The 17,824-nt window shown below is 54.9% G+C and overlaps 1 protein-coding gene across 1 annotated transcript; it reads left to right on the top strand.

The window, feature by feature from the left end:
- Positions 1 to 393: 393 nt before the first annotated feature.
- On the top strand, positions 394 to 14,111 carry DEXI (Dexi homolog). The gene is made up of 2 exons (XM_079122005.1): positions 394 to 1,319; positions 13,517 to 14,111. The coding sequence occupies exon 1, from the start codon at positions 892 to 894 to the stop codon at positions 1,177 to 1,179; it is 288 nt and encodes a 95-aa protein (XP_078978131.1). The 5' UTR covers positions 394 to 891; the 3' UTR covers positions 1,180 to 1,319; positions 13,517 to 14,111.
- Positions 14,112 to 17,824: the final 3,713 nt, after the last annotated feature.

Below are 17,824 nucleotides of genomic sequence, written 5' to 3'. Positions count from 1 at the left end.
AGATTTTCTGTGGAACTGTCCACTGCCGGCCTCCCATCGCCTCCTTTTAAACTGGGAAAACTGAGTCCCCAAGAGACGAGGCGCCATACCCAAGTTCAGCAAGGTGCAGAGAAAATCCGCGATTTATTTGAGCTTTTGTAGTCTTACGATACGTCCAAGTTTGAATTATGTTCAGTCTCTTCCGCTCTGTCACTACCGGGACCCGCAGAGCGAAACTGATTTGTGATTGGAGCACAGACCCGAGGCAAGAAAGCAACTCAGAAGCTAGTGCCTGGAGAGGCGGGGCGGAGAAGTGCCCGCCCCCTGGCGGCTCCGGCCAATGAGCGCGGGCGCTGAGCCGGCCAATGAGCGCGGTCAAGCGGCCGCGCGCCAATGAGCGCAGGGCCGCTCGGGGGGCGGTGCTCGGAGCGCGACCCGGGGAGAAACGCGGCGGCCGCTGCCATGGGCGCTGGGCCTGCGGGGGCGCCGAGGGGGCTCGAGGAACGGCTGCGGCACGCGCGAGAGTCAGCAGCCGGGACTGGCCCTGGACGCTGAACCGCGGTGGGGGTCGCTCTGGCGCTGCGAGGGCCTGCGAGCAGGAGCGCTGCGCGCCGAAGGAGCCGGGCAGTCGCTGGCCACTTCAGGGAACACTGCCTCGCCGCCCGGCGGGTCCAGAGAGCCGTGTGGTCACTTCTGGGGGTGCGGTGACCCCTCCCGGCACGTTTTCGGGGTCCAGGAGCGCCCGCTCAGGCCGCCGCACATTCCTGGAGGCCACCTGGGGTCCAGCGCCGCCTCGGTCGAGCCCCGGGGTGTCCCTGGATGGCTGAGCTGCCCCCTTGCCGGCCGCCCGGGCGCCGCAGCGGCTGAGGTCGCTGGGATCGCCCGGCCGCCGCCGCCCTCGCAGCCCCCTGCATGCCCGGCGCGCGGGTCGCAGCCCACCTGGACTCTCTGGGCCCCCTGGTGTCCTACGTGCAGCCGCCGCTGCTGCCCTCTATGTTCTACGTGGGCCTGTTCTTCGTCAATGTGCTGATCCTGTACTACGCCTTCCTCATGGAGTACATCGTCCTCAACGTGGGCCTCGTCTTCCTGCCCGAGGACTTGGACCAAGCGCTCGTGGACCTCGGCGTGCTCTCTGACCCCGGCTCCGGCCTCTACGATACCGACTCGGAGCTCGACGTCTTCGATGGATACCTGGAGTAGGGTCTTGACAACTGTTCGCCCCTCCCCTCCACGACCCGCAGCCCTCGGCCTGGACCAGCTGCCCAGATCATGCCGCCGCTCCTGGTTGGGGGCGCTGTCTGTACCGGGATGGGACCCCAGGAGGCGCCCCTCCGAGGCCTGTAAGTGCCCTCGGGATGAGGGTGGGTTGGGACGAGGGAGAAGGAAGCATTCCCAGGCTTCTGATTCCTCTGTCCACCTCCTTCAGGTCTAGCTGGATGCCAGGAATGGCTAGACGTCTCTTAGGCCCTCAACTGGGTCCGGAAAGCGTCCTCCATTGGAAAGGACAGCTGCTGAAGAGGGAGGGGACCCAGAATCTAAGTTACATTTGGGGTAGCTATGGAAGTTACCCCCACAGCTTGTGGAAGAAATCTTTGTACCCAAATCCGTTTGAGACAGAGCAGTCAGCTCCTCCCCCATCCTCAGCCTGTCTTGATGATGACCTTGGCATTTGGGGGATTCTCACTAGTCCTGAAAGGATAGACTTAGGGGTGTCAAAAGAGGTAGGGACCAAGGCACTGATTGCCTTTGTACTGTGGCCCCTTGAAGGACAGGGCAGAGATTAAGTGCAGGGTCCCCCAGGCCAAGGCTGTGAGAAGAAACCTTCAGCAGAGGACTCTACTTCCTTTTGGCCTTGGGCTTGCTGCTGTTTTGGAGTCAGGTTTCAGGGTGTCCCAGCTTGTCAGCTCTGCAGCTGAAATCTGCAGGGGCTGCCAGTTTTGCAGGCTGCCTTCACAAAACAGGCAAGCTGGGGGTTGGTGCTGGAGCTGGCTTTGTCTGCAGTGTTTGCAAGTCCTCAAGGGACTCTTCAGGGACCACAAGATTGTGTTAAAAGTCCTACCTCTGAGCTTAGACCAGAGAGCTTTGTGCCCAGCCCATGTTGCATGTTAGAGGTAGAGAAACAAAGGTACAGAGAGGACTGAGACTGGCCAAAGTCACACAGCACAGAAGGGGAGGGGCAGCTGGACTAGATGAGAGAGAACATGTGTGCCAGGAAGGCTGGCAGGTCCAGTGGGGTTCATAGGGCAGGCAGGAACTCCTTGACTGAGCCCTGTGGCTAAATGATGCTGGAGTCTACTGGGCACCAGGCCTGAGTGGCAGTGGACAGGGATGCTGAGTTACTGGGCAGGGGCATCTTTTGGAACACAGACAGTGATGCCACTCACCCTGAGCAGGCAGTTTTCTCCTCTCCCGCGTTACCTTTCTTTGCCAACATGACCACAATCAGAGGGTTTCTTAGTCACTTCGAGGTACTATAGCAGACTACCATAGACTGGGTAGCTTAAACAGCAAATATTTATTCCTCACAGTTCTTATAATGGCACTAAACCCACCCACAAGGACTCCACCCTCATGACCTAACCACCTCCCAAAGGCCCCATCTCCTATTACCATCGTACTGAGAACAGGGTTTCAACATGGGGATACCAACACTGTTGCAGAGGGCGGGGTAGGACCTGCTGCAGCTGTGCATGGGTGCAGGGGGCTTACCTAAGAGGTCCTGAGTGCAATTTCTTGAGGATAGCTTTCGCTGAGCTCGTTGAGATCCTCTCAAGAGCCAAGTGCCAGATGGGCTGTGTACCAGCTGCTCTGCATTTCTCCAGCCCATCTGCCTGCCTTCCTTCCATCCATCCATCCATCCATTAGTTTTTTATTGAACAAATACTTGTTCAGTACTGTGCCTGGGGAGTGAATGCAGCGAGCAAGACAGACTTAGCCCTGGCACCCCTGGCATTTGGTGAGGAAGACTAGCAAGGATCCAGACAAGACCATGAGATTTTTTTTAAAGAGTTTGAGGGCATGCAAGAAGGACGTGAGCTTCCCCTGTTATGGTCACTGTCGATTTTTCAGCACTTGGACCAGTGCCTGGCATCTGATAGATGCCCTGTGTAGACTGAGTGAGGCCTAAGACTCGGGACAGGCTGCTTTAGCTAGAGGGGGTCAGAGTAGGCCTCTCTGAGATGACACATTTCAGCTGAGCTCTAAATCAATAGAAAGAGCCAGACACAAAGATCCAGAAAAAGCAGTCTAGGCAGAGGGAGCTGCAAGTGCCAGGACAACGAGATGAGAAGGAGTTGGTTTATCCAACCACTAAAAGGCCAGCATGGCCAGAGAGCAGCCCCACGGGAGGTCAGGGACAAGCAGCAGGGACCACACCATCTGAGACCTGGGATACCACAGCCACGGGCAGTGGACAGCCATGGGAAGGTTTTAGGCAGGGGATGACAGTCCAGTTCATAGTTTGCAGAGACGACTGTGGCAGTTGGGGGAGAGTGGGCTGCAGAAGCAGGGAGCTAGCTCGGAGTCCGTCAGTCACCTGTCTCACGGTGCCAGACGCAGATAGGCAGGTCAGTGACAACGGGGAAACATCCTGAGAACACCTATGGGAGGCGCACCTCTGGGGTCCATTTAGAGTCTCCTGAACGTTGACCAACACACCACATACTCCTGGTTTAAGCTCTTTACATGTTCATTCATTTGGTCACTCAATGAACATTGACCCTATTTGTTCTAGGCCCCATGGTCCCAAAATGAACCCCTGTCCCCAAGCCAAGAACTTGACTTTCATATAGTATAATTTGGTGAACATCTTATTTTATCTTCTTACCACATCAATAGAAACACTTCCGCTTCCAAATGAAAACATTGGCATATTCTGAACTAAAAACTGAAGCCCAAATGCTTTGACATATTTTACAGCAAATGCTGTTTGAGCAGAAACACCAGGAAGTGTCTCTTGGGGACACCCTTGCTCTTGGAGTGACAGGGCCTGACCCTGGGAAGTGCAGAAGTTCGGAGAGAGACTGTGGGAAACACCCTGGCCTGAAGATGTGCTGGAAACCACACTCAGGACTCCCTTCTTCCCATCCCCAAGTTGTCCTTGACCCCAGAGCCTGGGAGGGGTGGCCAACCACGCAAAGGTGCGAAAGCCTGTGGGAAAGATCCGCCGGGCCCCTTTCCACAGCAGAGGAACAGCAGGAGGCAGCTCTTGTCTTTCTCACTCACTCATTCTCACAGACACATGTTCCCACCAGCCCTTCCAGGAAACTCAAAAGGCATGGGACCTGCCAGGCAGTGGGGTGGCGTGACTCTCAGGATGGAAAGGGGTACCCACGTTTGCTCCTTCCAAGTGTCTCTCTTACCTGTGTACCCACATAATTCAGGCTCTCATAAATGTGCCGAACATCCATTTGAGGAAGCAGGGTTAGGGCCAAGGTTAAAAGCCAGCACCCTGGGTTCAGAGTATCTGGGTTCAAATCCCAGGCCTAGCTATGACATGGGGCATGTTATTTAACCCTGGCATGCTTCCATTTCCTCTCCTATAAAACAGGGATAATGAAAAGCTGCCTTATTGTGAGGGTAAAATGCTTAGACCTTCTGTATGTAGTAAATATTATATTAATATTAACTGCTATTATTATTAATGGGAAGACATAATGGGAAGTGGATACACTTGGGCCCTTGTAAATGCATAAACCTTACATACACGCACGCGTGGATACTTCCATCCCGTGGTGAGCAGAAGAGGACTGGCTGCCTGAGCACAGGAAGGTCCAAGAGTGGTCTACCCACACTGCTTCCCACCCTGCGACCCTTGAGACCTTTCCCCTGTGGTCACCAGGCACCAGGTCTGGAGCTCAGGAGGCTGGCTTTGCGGTTTTCCTAGAGTGTTTGTTGATCATTGCCCAGCAGCATAAGCAGGCAGTCAGAAGCTCTCTCCTTCCCAGGAGGGTGCTGTGGCTGGCCTTGGGGACCAGGAGACTCCTTATGTCCCAGCAGCTCGGGTACAGAGGCGACTCAGCTGTATTGATTTGTCCCAGTTCCTAATGAAGGTTGCGGGTGCCTGCCAGTTCTCCTTGGGCATGCGGGAGGGCTGTGAGAGGAGCTGTCTCCAGGCTAGAAATGGGAGGACTAGGGAATGCTGCCACCAGAGTCTGCGTGGCCTGCTGCAGCTGGGATTTGGAGCAGAGGGTGACCAACCCTTGAATCTGTAATGCTACAGGGCTTCCCAGGTTTCCGTGTCTCTTCACTGGGGGCCACAGCTTCTCCTTCCCTCCGCCCTTCTGGCTGGCCGTGTCACTGCCTGAATCAGAAGCCCACACCTTCCATGGGGACACAGGCACTAGCAGATTCAAGTCAAGGAAGATCCCATAGGCAGCCCGTGGAGCTCGGTGGGGATCGGGCAGATCCAAGAAACCAGGCCAGAGACTCCGGCTGTCATCCAGCAGGAAGACAAGAGGGTGGTGGCGCAGAGAGGGAGGCACACTCCTGGCAGGGCCAACTCCAGCCCTGTTTCTGATGTGAGACTCATCCAGAAGAGCTGTGGTCCCAGGGTCCATGCTGGCCACCCCTCTGGACAGGAGAAGACTGTGTCTCAGAGCAGCGAGGGGCCTGGCTCCCTTGGCCTTGGGTCTACACCAATGGAGACTTCAGCTGTGAAACACCCGTACCACCTTTGAGACTTGCTGAACTAAGAAAAGGAAGGCCCTTGTCACCGTTTTATTGCTGAGTTATCTGCCATCGTCCCTTGGAACTTCTGAAAGCACAATCTGCTTTTGGGAAGCCAGGGTCTCAGTGAGGACATCTTTATGCCAGTCCTGCAAGTGAAAGAGCTGAGGCCTGGACGGGGAGTGAGCGCCCTGCTGACTCCGCACTGCCACTGCCCCTTGGGGGACAGGAAGGGCCTCCAGGGAAGTTCTCCCAAGCCCTCAAAGACAGGTCTCTCATGTGTACTCTTGATCCCTTTTTTCTAAATTTTCATTTAAAAACTTTATTTCAAAATAATTTTGCACTTACAGCAAAGTTGCAAGAAAAGTATAAAGAATCCCCACGCTCTGCTCACCAGTCCTCCATGCACACCATGTGCACCTGCCCTCCCGTCGCTGGTGTGCACGTGTCTGTGTGTGTAAACATGTACATATACGGACGGTTACTTCTCTGAACCATTCAGGAACGAATTTTGAATAGTGTGCTCCTTTATCGCAAAATATTTCAGAGTATATTTCCTTCTTTGGGGGGTGGGGTACTGAGGATTGAACCCAGGGGCGCTCTACCACTAAGCTGGATCCAGCCTTTTTTATGTTTTATTTTGAAACAGGGTCTCGCTAAGTTGCTGAGGCTGGTCTTTAACATCGTGATCCTCCTGCCTCAGCCTCCTGAATCACCGCAATCCCAGGCATGTGCCTCCACTCCTGACTTTAGTGTATATTTCTCTAAAACAAGGTCACAGTAGAGTTGTCAAAATCAGCAAATTTAACATTAATGCAATCCTATGACAGTCTGTCGGCAACTTTATTTAAATGTTACCATGTGTCCCAATAGCTGTCTTAATAAAAAGGGAGAGCTGGGGTCTAGGATGCGATCCCGGGTGACCTTGACATGGATCTCCAGCCCTCTGCAGCCTGGAACAGCTCCGCTTCCTGTGACGTTCATGACATTAGCCTTCTTGAGGAGTGCAGGTCACCATTTGGCACACCGTCTCTGAGCGTTTCTCTGATGTTTGCTCAGGATCCAGGTGCTTCTTGGCAGAGTACAGAAGTGGGTGTGTCTCCCTCTGCGTCCTTTGGTGGCACAAGTTCTCTGTCCTCTTACTGGTCATGTTAGTTTTGATCATTTGGCTAAGGTGGTGTTTGCCAGGTCTCTCATCTGTCAATTTAATATTTCTCCCTTTATAATTTACGATTTAAGATGAATTACAAGAGTTTTAATGCTTCATTTGTAAAAAGTCTACTTTTCATATGGATTTATCTTTATTTTATTTTTTGGTAGTGCTGGGGATGAACTCAGTGCTTTACCACTGATCTACCTCACCTGCCTCTGTGGGTTTATTTTTAAGAGAAAGTTTATTTCACTGTAAAGAGAAAAAGATCATCACTTGGTATAGGTAAAAAATAGGTGCCAAAGTCATTAGCTTCTGGCCAAATGCCAAAGCAGCTAAAAGCCCAGGTCTGTGACCTGTTCCCTCTTTGTTGAGTGGGAGGTGAGCAGTTTGTGAGGCACCGAAGATACCAGCAGCAAACTGGCATTGTCTTAAAGTGATGATGAGGCTCAGCCAAGCCACAGAGTGAGTGCTTGCTCACCGTGTGTGCGTGGCACTTGAGGCCATGCCTCTAAAATCGTTGCTTAGAGGCCTTGCAATTGGGCACATTTGGATTTACAACACTTTGGATGAGTGATTTCACCTCCCCAAGCCCAAGTGTCCTTCTCTGTGAAGTGGGAGTGATGGTCGAGCACGCCTCGGGGCTTGCCAGTTCAGTGGGCAGGTCACCTGTGTATAGTTGGCACTCAATAAATGATGCAGTCAGTGTTGACGTGTCAGTCCCGAGGGGGGCTCCCACCCAGGAAGCCTTCCCCCTCTGAGCACCCTTGCCAGCGTGGAGGAGGCGTGTCTGTCCAAGCAGCCTTCAGAGCAGACCAAGGGCCGTACCCAGTGAGTGCCAAGTGCCACCAAGCTTCACAGCTGTCGCAGGCCCCAAGTATGGCCTTGCTGGGCTGGGAACTCCCTGAAGGGGAGGGCTTCATTCCCAGGATTCCTTCCTGGCAGGGGACTTGGCTGGCTGGTTAAAAATAACTGCCCCTCCCGCGTCTCCATAGCTTCATGTGAGAGTCACCTCGCGAAGCTGCCTGGGCAGGGCTCATTAGCTCCATTACACAGGGAGGGAAACTGAGGCTTGGGGAGGTTCAGTGCCTCGCCCCAGATGCCCAGCTATGAGGTGGCAGCGTTGAGCGTCCTAGCCACCTCCCCAGCGGGGAGCTCTGCTGAGGCATCCCAAGAGGTGGCAGAGGCCATTGCCTGCAGTGCCCTGACCTTCCTGGCACTGGTACTCACTCTCTCCTTTTGACCAGCTCCAGAGGCAGGGGCAGACCAGGAATATGGAGCCAGCTTTAGTGGCTTAATCCTTACTGTATTTTTACCATTGCCTTCTGTTTATGACTAGAGATACTGTTTTTTATTCATCAGAGTGACATGAAGGTCCCCTTTAAAACTTGAGTTAAAAAAAAAAAAAAAAGTGCACAGTGGGGCACTCCTGTAATCCCAGTGACTCGGAGGCAGAGGCAGGAAAATCTCAAGTTCAAAGACAGCCTCAGCAACGTAGCAAGACTTTGCCTCAAAAAGGGCTGGGAATGTAGCTCAGTGGTAAAGCACCCCTAGGTTCAATCCCTAGAACCCCCCCCAAAAGTGCATTGATTTAAAATACAGGTTGAGTGTCCCTAATCTGAAAACCTGAAATACTCGGAAATCCAAAACTTTGTATTGCAGCATGTTGCCGTGGGAGGAATATTCCTCACCTAACGTCCTGCCTGTGCCAGGGGGCAGTCAGAATGTAGGTGCCCTAAAAATAGCCTATAAAATTACCTTCAGACTGTGCATACAAGGTACATGTGAGACAGAAATGAAGTATGTATTGAGACTTCGCTCCCATCCCCAAGGTCCCTTTGTCCTTGCAAATGTACCAGGATCTGAAATATGAAATACTGTGGTCCAAGCACCTAGGATAAGGGATATTCAACTTGTACTCTAACATCCAGGTGATTCTTGGATTGACAGGACTCACAAAGGGGTTGGCAAATGCTGCCTTTCTGAAAGACTCCCCGAGTCTTGGGCAGGCACCGCCTGAGGCACTTTGTGACCAGCGTCTACACAGCCCACTGCTCATGAGCTTTGACAGCCAGCATAGAAACCAGAACCCACACTTGAGAAATGGCCCTGATTTATCCACGACTCCGGCTTCCCCCAGGGACGTGGCCCCTCCCAGAGACAGGCACTTCCTCCTTTTCCTTGCCCTTGCAGCTGCCAGGGAGATGGGCAGCTCCCATCTATGCCTTGGCAGTGACATGAGGCGAAGGCCCTCTTGCTGCACTGCCCAGTGCAGGTCTGAGGCTTGAGCTGGCTGCACAGCAGCAGAGACGTGGCAGGTCATGTCTGGGTGACGTCTGCTTTTAGCCACGGGGTTTTGGCCATCCGGTACGTGGAGCAAGAGAAATGAGCAGGGGAAGTTCTAGAAGGCAAGGTCTCCGGAGAAGCAGAGCGCTGGGGCTCACAGCTCTGAGAGAGCTCCCTGCCGCGGGCTTCTAGCTGGGAGCAGAGTGGAGGATAACCAGGAAGGAGGCACCAGACATTGCCAGACCCTCAACAAACAAACCAGATGAGGGAAAGGGCCCAGAGAGATGGGGTGACTGCCTGCCGTCACACAGCTAGGGAGAGAGCCAGAATTCACACTGATTGACCCAGAGGCACTGTGGGCAACGGAACTTCACAGAAGGATCCCTGTGAACGTGTTCAGCGCTTCGCCCCACCAGCACCCGTGAGACACAAGAACCATTTTCCAACTTAAGCCAAATCCTAATGCAGGCAGCTTCACAGGTATGGAGTGGAGACATTGCTGCTTAAAACGGACGCTGTACCCAAGAAGAGCCACGGGGCCACTCCCCTGGTCCAGCTCTGGGATGTCGTAATGAAGTGTGGTAATGGAAGGTTACAGTTTCAGAAAGAAAAAGCCGTGGCTCAGGAATTGTCTGTTCTAACCATGCCAGGGGTGGGAAACTCTGCCCTGGACCCCATCGGCTGCAGCTCCGGGCTGCTTTCCAGCTGGGACAGTGCCCAGAGGGTTTGGCATCAGACCTGGGAGTTTTGTTTTGTTGTGTTGTGTTGTGTTGCGTTTTGGTACTGGGAACTGAACCCAGGGTCCTCTACCACTGAACTGTACCCTCAGCCCTTTTTATTTTTTAGTTTTTTAAATTTTTTTGGTACCGGGGATTGAACCCAGAGGTGTGTACGCAATGAGTCACATCCCCAGTCCTTCTTTATATCTTACTTAGAAACAGGGTCTCACCGAATTGCTTAGGGCCTTGATAAGTTGCTGAGGCTGGCTTTGAACTCTCATGATCCTCCTGTCTCAGCCTCCCCAGCTGCTGGGATTACAAGCATGTGCTACCATGCCTGGATTCAGCCCTTTTTATTTTGAGACCAGGTCTCTAAATTGCTGAAACTGGCCTTGAACTTGGGATCCTCCTGTGTCAGACTCCTGAGTTGCTGGGATTACCGGCATGTGCCACCACATCCAACACATGTGGAAGTTTCAAACCCTGGTTCCGTCCCTTGCAAGCCATGTGACCTTGCACACCATTCTTCACCTCTGAGCCCCATCCGAAATGCAGGGGTGATGGGCCCACCTGGCCCCACTTCCCAGGGGCGTCTTGAGGAAGAAGTGAGCTAAGAGGAGTCAAAGCAACTAGCACCAGATGAAGAAAGGCAGAGACTGTTTAGAAAGTGCCAGCTGCCTTGGTGGTTGTCCGTGGGGTTTGCCAGTCAGAGTAACCAGGGGATTGATCGGTAACAGCCAAAGTGGGTGACAGGAAAGCCAAACTGTTCCCCAGAACATCGCCCAGTCACACGTTCTAAAACGTAGGACCACAGACCTCTCTTCAGCTCAGTGTGTGACATCAGGCAGGTTCCTGCCCTCATCAGGCCCCTTTATTCTCAGCTGTGGAGGGGAACCCAGTGGCATCAGGGTCTCCTAACCTCCGGTGACGTGTCATGTTTGTGCTGTCTGCTTATACTGTTACCACCTGGTGGTTTTCTTTAAGTCAGCTCTTTTTAGAGTGAATAAATACTTTGAAAACAGAAGAACTTTATGATACTACAAGAGATGAAACCTGGCATTGCTGGAAATGGGTAACTGGCAGATAAGTCCAATGGAAATGGAAGAGCTGTCTGGGACTCTGTCTAGGATGCTATTTGCAGTCATGAGGCAAGGAGTGAGGCCTCCCCGGGTGGTTCTGTGTCTCCAGCACCTGGTCCACACGTCCAAAATGGGCTCAAGGACCTCCCTGGCCTTAGGAATGACCAGTGGGCATCCATGAGGGTAAATCCAAGTAATAACTGTGCTGCAGGTCACTGGTCACCGTGGGTTTCACACCACCACTGACACTGCCCTGCCCCCTCCAGGACACCCAGAGATCCCTGGAGGAGAGGCTTGGGCAGGTGGACGCCGGCAGAATGAGAGAGGAACCCCTGGCACCTTTCCAGAGCACTGAGCTCCTGACACCTGATGGGGCCCAGGGGTGAAGGGCCTGCCCCGGGTCAGCCAGAGCCGGGAAGGTTTGTGAGCAGTGGCAGCACGTGTTCTCAGCTGGCCTCTGGCAGAAGAGTCTAGCAGAGCATTCGAGAACCTTGGCGATCGGACCCCTGCCTCCTTCCTATCCCCACCCCTGCCCTGTTCCAGAACACAGGCGCTCCAGGCCCTGCAGGGCCCTCAGCTCCCCAGGATGCCCTTCATATGTAGCTTATTCCTGTGTCCCTTGGCTCCTTCCTATTGTTGGGCCTGCTGCCTTGGGCTGCCATTGATCAGTACATAGATTGTCTGCTACAAAGGGTGGGTCTACCATGTGCTCATCACAGTGTGCTCCCCGCCAGCATCTGACTCAGGCCTGGCACACAGGATGTCTGCCACTATGGCGTGTTTAAAATCTCAAGCGGGAGGCTGGGGATATAGCTTAGTTGATAGAGTTCTTGCCTCACATGCTCAATGCCCTTGGTTCAATCCCTGGGTGTAGCTCAGTGATAGGGCATTTGCCAGCACCACCAAAAAACAAAAATAAAATTTCTAGTGGGACAAAGAGAGTCAGAGCCAGGCTTCAACACTTCTGTGCTGAATGTCTTTTAACAAGTATCTTACCCTCTGTGAACCTTAAGTTTCTTCACCTATTAAATGGCATAGCAGTACCTAACCCATGAGGTTGACAGGGGATTGAATGAAATGGCTGTGTAACACTCCATCTTGGCATGCTGTCCTAGGAGCAGACTGTGAGACAGGGATCAAGTGTGAGTTATTTATTTGGGAGATGATCCCAGGAACTACAGGTGGAGAGTGGGAGGTGAGCCAGGAAAGGGAAGGAAACCAGTAAGGGATGTATGATTAAGTTACCACTGTATGGCTTGGTCTTACTCCAGAACTCTAGGGACCAGAGTGGATCAGTGCCTCAGAGTTGCCCCAGCCTCTAGTGAGGGAGTCCGTGTTGATCCTCCACCTTGCTGGTCCTCCCCGGGGGAAGGACACTTTGGAGAGACGGAGCTCTGGCAGCCTAGGGCCAAGCAGGCTCTATCTGCAGAGAAAGGGCTCAGGCAAAGAGGCAGGCCCTGGGGTGGAAGAAGCAGGCCAGTGTGCAGAGCAGGGCGTGGGGAGCACAGGCCCTGGCCCAGGATGAGCTCAGAAGTGGTCGCTCCCTTCCCCTCATCCTGGCTGTCCATGCCAGCCTTACCTCCTGCAGCCGTTCAGCTACAGGCAGGTCACTGCGCTTCCGTGAGCATCATGGGTGTTAGCCTATAAAATGGGGAGATGCTTAGTTCTCACTGGAAATGGTCCCTATAGGTGACCCTTGGGAATGGGGCAGTAGGGACATTTTTAGCTGTCACAATAACTGGAAGTGCTGCTGGCATTTAGTGGTCATGGGTGAGGGATGCTGGTGAGCAAGCAATGCCCAGAAACAGTCCCCTCACATCCAAGAATTGTGCTGCCCCTCTGGGCGTGGTGGCACACACCTGGCTGAGGCAGGAGGACGGGGAGTGTGAGGGCAGCCTCAGCAACGCAGCAAGAAACCTGTTTCAAAACGAAAATGAAAAAGACTGGGGATAGAGCTCAGGGTAAGCACCCCTGGATGCAATCCCCAGTACCCTGAAAAGATGCCCTGCCCCAAGGTCAGTAGCACACGAGTACATTCTGCGTGTGCAACCTAATCGTTCTGTTTGGTCCTTGAGGATGTCTGTAGATGGAAGAGGCCGAGCTGGCAAAGGTGAGGCCCAGAACCAGGGTGGGGCTCGTGAGAGCTCAAAGGAGGGAGGCCTGGGAACCCCTGGCACCCAGCTGGACACGGAGGAGGGAAGAGAAAGAGGAGCTGCCACTGGGCTGGGCCAGAGGGACGATGCCCCGTCCTTGGAGGGAGCGCCAACTCGGGCCACCGCTGAGTGCCCCGGCTGTGACAAAGGAGCCTTCCCGGAGGGCACGCAGCACTTTCCAGGCAAGGTGGGAGGAGCAGCCAAGCCCTGCCCAACGGACCCGCTTCCCCACAGCAGCGACCCTCCCCTTGGCTCCTCTGGGTTCTCTTAGGAATTAAGCAAATTCATCAAGAGTTCATAATAAAGATGACTTTAAAACGTCCCCACCGAGTTAGGGGTTTCTGGTGGTTCCCCGAATTGGAGGGATGGCGGAGGCTGCGCTGCCCCGGCCCAGCCCCCAGAGGCCCGGCAGGTTGGTGCGCGCTCGCACCAGGGGCAGGGCAGCGCCTCCTTGCTGGTAAAGCTCCTTCTCCTCCTCCCCAGGCCTCACCCCCCGGAAAGCTTCGTGCTGACAGAGAGCTTCCTGACCCGACCCACGAGAGCAGAAGGAGACTGAGGAGTGCCAAGTTGGGGAGGCACCCCCAAAGACCGGAGCTGTCGCTCAGAGAACCTGGCCCAGGCCTCTGCCTGTCCGCAGCAGCGATGGATGTTTACAGGAACCCAGCCGGAGTCTGCCTCCCCGCACCTGCTCCCACCGCACCCCTGGAGAGGCCCTTCAAACCGCGGACTCGCACAGAGCCACTGCTGGCTCGCTTGATGCCAGGCGAGCCTTAAGTCTGGCAGGGTTTCGCCGAGGCTGGTCTTGGATGCAGCGTCTTGGGGAGTGACTCAGAAGGAGCCGCAGAGGGACGGTGGGGACGAGGGTAGGGTTTTGACTTATTCATTTCAGGTTGCTTGTTCTCACTGAGTTGGCAGGACTGAGGCCTCGTGCGGGAGCAGGCCCGTCACTCCTCTGGCCGGAAACATTTCTGAAAACCTGAGCGGTGTGAATGCTTGATTCCGATGAACCTGTGAAAGCAATACTTAGGAGGCTCACTTATTTCCATTAAAAAAATGTATGCAATTCCAGTTCCTCGGGGACCTGTCTGGGTTTTGTTCCTTGAGATTTGGGAAAGGAGTTCTCATGCAAAACCTTGGGGTTGACCAAGGGCAGGAGGGTCAGGTGCCGGTTTGAAGATCTAGCAGTGCACATGGTATGCTGTTCTGCCACCAAAGATGAGGGGAACCAGGGAGGGACACAGGACGAAGCAGAGTTGGGTCAGCTTGCAGCTTCAGGAAAAGTGGCAGCATTCTACTCAGTTTGCAGAGCACTTGGTGACTTTGAGAGGACACATGCCAGGCTAGGAGGTGAGGAGGTGCGCTCGCAGGTGAGGAGGCTGTGGGAGGAGAGAAAGCTGGGAGGACGCCGCAGGGAAGGAGACGTGGAGGTGCCTGAAGAAGATGGCAGGCGCCTGGCGAGCACCCAAGGGAGGCGTTTGTGTTGGGAGAGAGGCCTGGGGGAGAGGCGAGGGCCCGATTCCCCCAGGACTGCTTCCCACTGCTAATGGGTCACCTCCAGCACGCTGCACCCATACCCCCAAAGAGCTCCCCCAAAGAAGTCAAGTTGCAAGTTGACATCTGGACTCCTTCCTCCATAGGAATGTGACCTATTGGCATCACACCACGCCTCTGACCTGGGGCTTTTTATTTTTGGTTTTTCCTTTTTTTAGGACTAGGGATTGAACCATTGAACCCAGGGGCACTCTACAACGGAGCTACCTTCCCAGCCCTTGTTATTTAATCAATTAATCAATTTATTTATTTTGCCACCCAGGATTGAACCCAGGGGTGCTCAACCACTGAGCCACATCTCCCGCCCATTTCATTTCATTTCCTTTCATTTTGAGACAGGGTCTCACTAAGTTGCTTAGGGTCTTACTAAGTTACTGAGACTAGCTTTGAGCTTGGGATCCTCCTGCCTCAGCCTCCTGAGCCACTGGGATTACAGGCGTGCACCACCCTGCTAGGCTAACATACCCACCTCTCATGATGACTTCATATCAATCATAAAAAGCACTCCCCGGGCCGATGCAGCCCCACGCCAGGACGTGGAGATTGGTAAGCAAAGCCCTGACGAGTGTGAATCCCCTTGTTACCACCAGCCCAGGTGATTTTGTGCTGGGCACAGACTGCCCAATCACCCTGCAGCCCTGTCTCTAGAGTCTTTAACTTTTGCTAAAATGTGAGAGCCACCAGGGTAGGAAACTCGAGCCCTTATTCACCATTGTACCCTCAGTGTATCGTTGTAGAAAGAATAAAGCAGAGCTGTGCTGGGGATGATCCATCCACCCCACAGGCACCCTGTTGGGTGCAGAGGGCACAGCAGTGAACAAAGCCAAGTTCCCTGCCCTTCTGGGGTCACACCCTAGGACAAGAGCAGACAACAGAAATAAGTACAAAAAGGGTAAAATAGTGACAGGTTGGAGGGAGGCTTGTCAACCGTCCTGGTGGGCTGCCCTTTGAGTACTCAAGGATGAGAAGCTCTGGGAAGAACATTCCAGGCAGAGGCAAGAATGAAACACACAGCTGACCCTGGGAATTGTGTGCCAGGCTCTTTCTTAAATCTTCACTCGTTGAATCGCCATGTGACCCAGATGTGTGACTCTGCCCATTTCACAAACAAGGAGACTGAGGCACAGAGAAGACCCTTGCATAAGTGGTGAGCCAGACGTGGAGGCCAGGCCTCTAGCTCTAGAGTCTGTGCTTCCATCCCTTTAGGGTAGGAAGGGCTTAGCCTGGCACCTGGCACACAGTAATCACAGTCGCTAAGGTTTATCCAGGACTTACCGTGTCCCTTGGCCCCTCCCGACCCCAACCCCCACTTGCTGGAAAGAGGAGCAGAGTTTGGGAACAGGCTGACCCTGTGGGCCTCGGGGCTGGCATGCTGCAGCTGAACAATCTGCTTCCACTGCCACCAGGAGAAGGCAAGCTGTCCCTGCGGGGCAGACCACGCCAGAGCGAAACACAGCAGCCCTGCCAGTCTCTTCTGGGCCTGCTGCAGCCAAGGCAGGGATCCAGCTTGGCTAAGGAAGGCCCTGGGACAGAGTGGCAGGGCGGGGGCAGGGGCCAAAGAGAGCGCGCCCTTTAGTGGAGCTGACGGTGCCAGTGCTGCAACCTTGGCGGCTGGAATAGTGAGTTTCCCTGAACCTCGGGAAGCCACAGACAAGCCCTGCAGAGAAGGCAGGATGCGGGCGGGGTGGGCAGCAGAGAGGCGGCCCTGTCCCGCTGGCTGGCTGACACAGTGCCCTGTGCCTCCTGCTAGGTGCTGAGGACGCCGCCTGGTCCCGGGGCACTCTCCCTCCCTTTCCCTGTCCTCGGTCACTGCCTTTTCTCTCCATCTGGGTGACCACCCTGATGCCCAGCCACCAGCTACAAGGAAGCCCAAACTAGCCCCGTGGAGAGGTCCCCTGTCCTGGTCAGCTTGTACCACATGCCAGGCACACAGGTGAAGGGACCCTCAGGCCACCCCTGCCCAGTCTTCAAGCTTTCCCAGCTGATGCCAAGGGAGACAGGTGGGCTGTCCCTGCCAAGTCCTGCCCAAATGACAGTGTGCGTGCTCATTTAAGCCACTGTGTCTCAGGTGAGGAGAGCGGGTAGACACTCCAGATGGAAATCCTGGACCCAAACCCTGGACCAGCCAGTGAGACGGAGGGGCACGTTTACCGTGTAGTGGAAAGGAAGCCGCGGGGAGGAAGCGCGAGCGTAAGGCGGGGGCTCCAGGCGGCCTCCCCTCCCCTTAGTGCCAGCTAAAGTCCAGTGTTCTGGCCAGGCCTAGCTGTGGCCTTGGCCAAAAGTCAGTGCAAACAGTGAGTACCACAGACCGAGAGCCGCTGCCACAGGGCCCCCTGCCTCAGTCGGGGGATTAGCAGGCTGGGTGGCCCACTGGTATCTTCACAGTGCCAAGCGGCCGCGGGGGTACTGTGCAGAGCAGCAGGAGTGCCCTCTCACCAGGCAGGCAGACACCAGGCTGCCTCAGCCCTTGACCCTGGCCTGGCCACGACTGTCCAGCAGTCCGCAGGTGCGGCTCAGGCCTCCTGGGTGGCCATGGCTGCCTCCAGGCGCCCGCCTGTCTGCCAGGCTGGGAGCAGCTGAACATGGCTGGCATGTACTGGGCCCTAAAGGAGCGTGGGGCGGGGCCTGGATCTGCCGCAAAGGTGGGTCCATTCAAGGGCCGGATGGGGCCAGTCCTGAGCCAGCAGGAACCGGGTGCCAGGATGCTGAGGCTCATGGAATGGCCTGTAGAAGAGCTGTGTCCACAGTACCCAGTTCAAGGTCCAGTGCGATCAGTGTCCCGGAGTGTGTGCTGTGGGGGCCGGGACAGGGGAGGGAGTGAGCGGAAGCTTGAGGCCGGGCAGCCTGGACGCCAGGGGAGCGTGTCTCCTAGCTGCGGGCGGAGGGGCCATGGGAGGGGGGAGGGGCTGCAGTGACTACAGCACAGCCTGGGGAGGCAGGGGATATGGGGAGGGGACAGCTGTTTTCATAATGAGCTGTAGGAAGAGTGCGTTGCTATGAAGGCAAATCCAAGGGCACTGGGGCAGCCAGCAGCCCCAACCATCAGCTAGAAAGTCCTGGGAGCCCCCAGGGAAGGGCTCCCCAGGGCTAAGGCTGCAGCTCAGCCTGACCTTCCCTAGACTCTAAGCCTGACCACAGGGAGGACCTACGGCCCAAGTTCCCAAGCTGGAGGACGCCTGCAGGGAGCCCAGGGGATGCATGGACCAGGAGTCCCCCACTCCACCCTGCCCTTTGTACTAA

This window comes from Sciurus vulgaris, assembly GCF_902686455.1.
Source record: "Sciurus vulgaris genome assembly, chromosome: 18".
Lineage (NCBI taxonomy): Eukaryota > Metazoa > Chordata > Mammalia > Rodentia > Sciuridae > Sciurus > Sciurus vulgaris.
The sequence above is the reverse complement of the archived record's forward strand: the minus strand, read 5'-3'. Positions and strand labels throughout refer to the sequence as shown.

Bases quoted from the DNA above. Each gene is read 5' to 3' on its own strand.
- DEXI (XM_079122005.1), top strand. From the start codon at position 892: ATGCCCGGCGCGCGGGTCGCAGCCCACCTGGACTCTCTGGGCCCCCTG.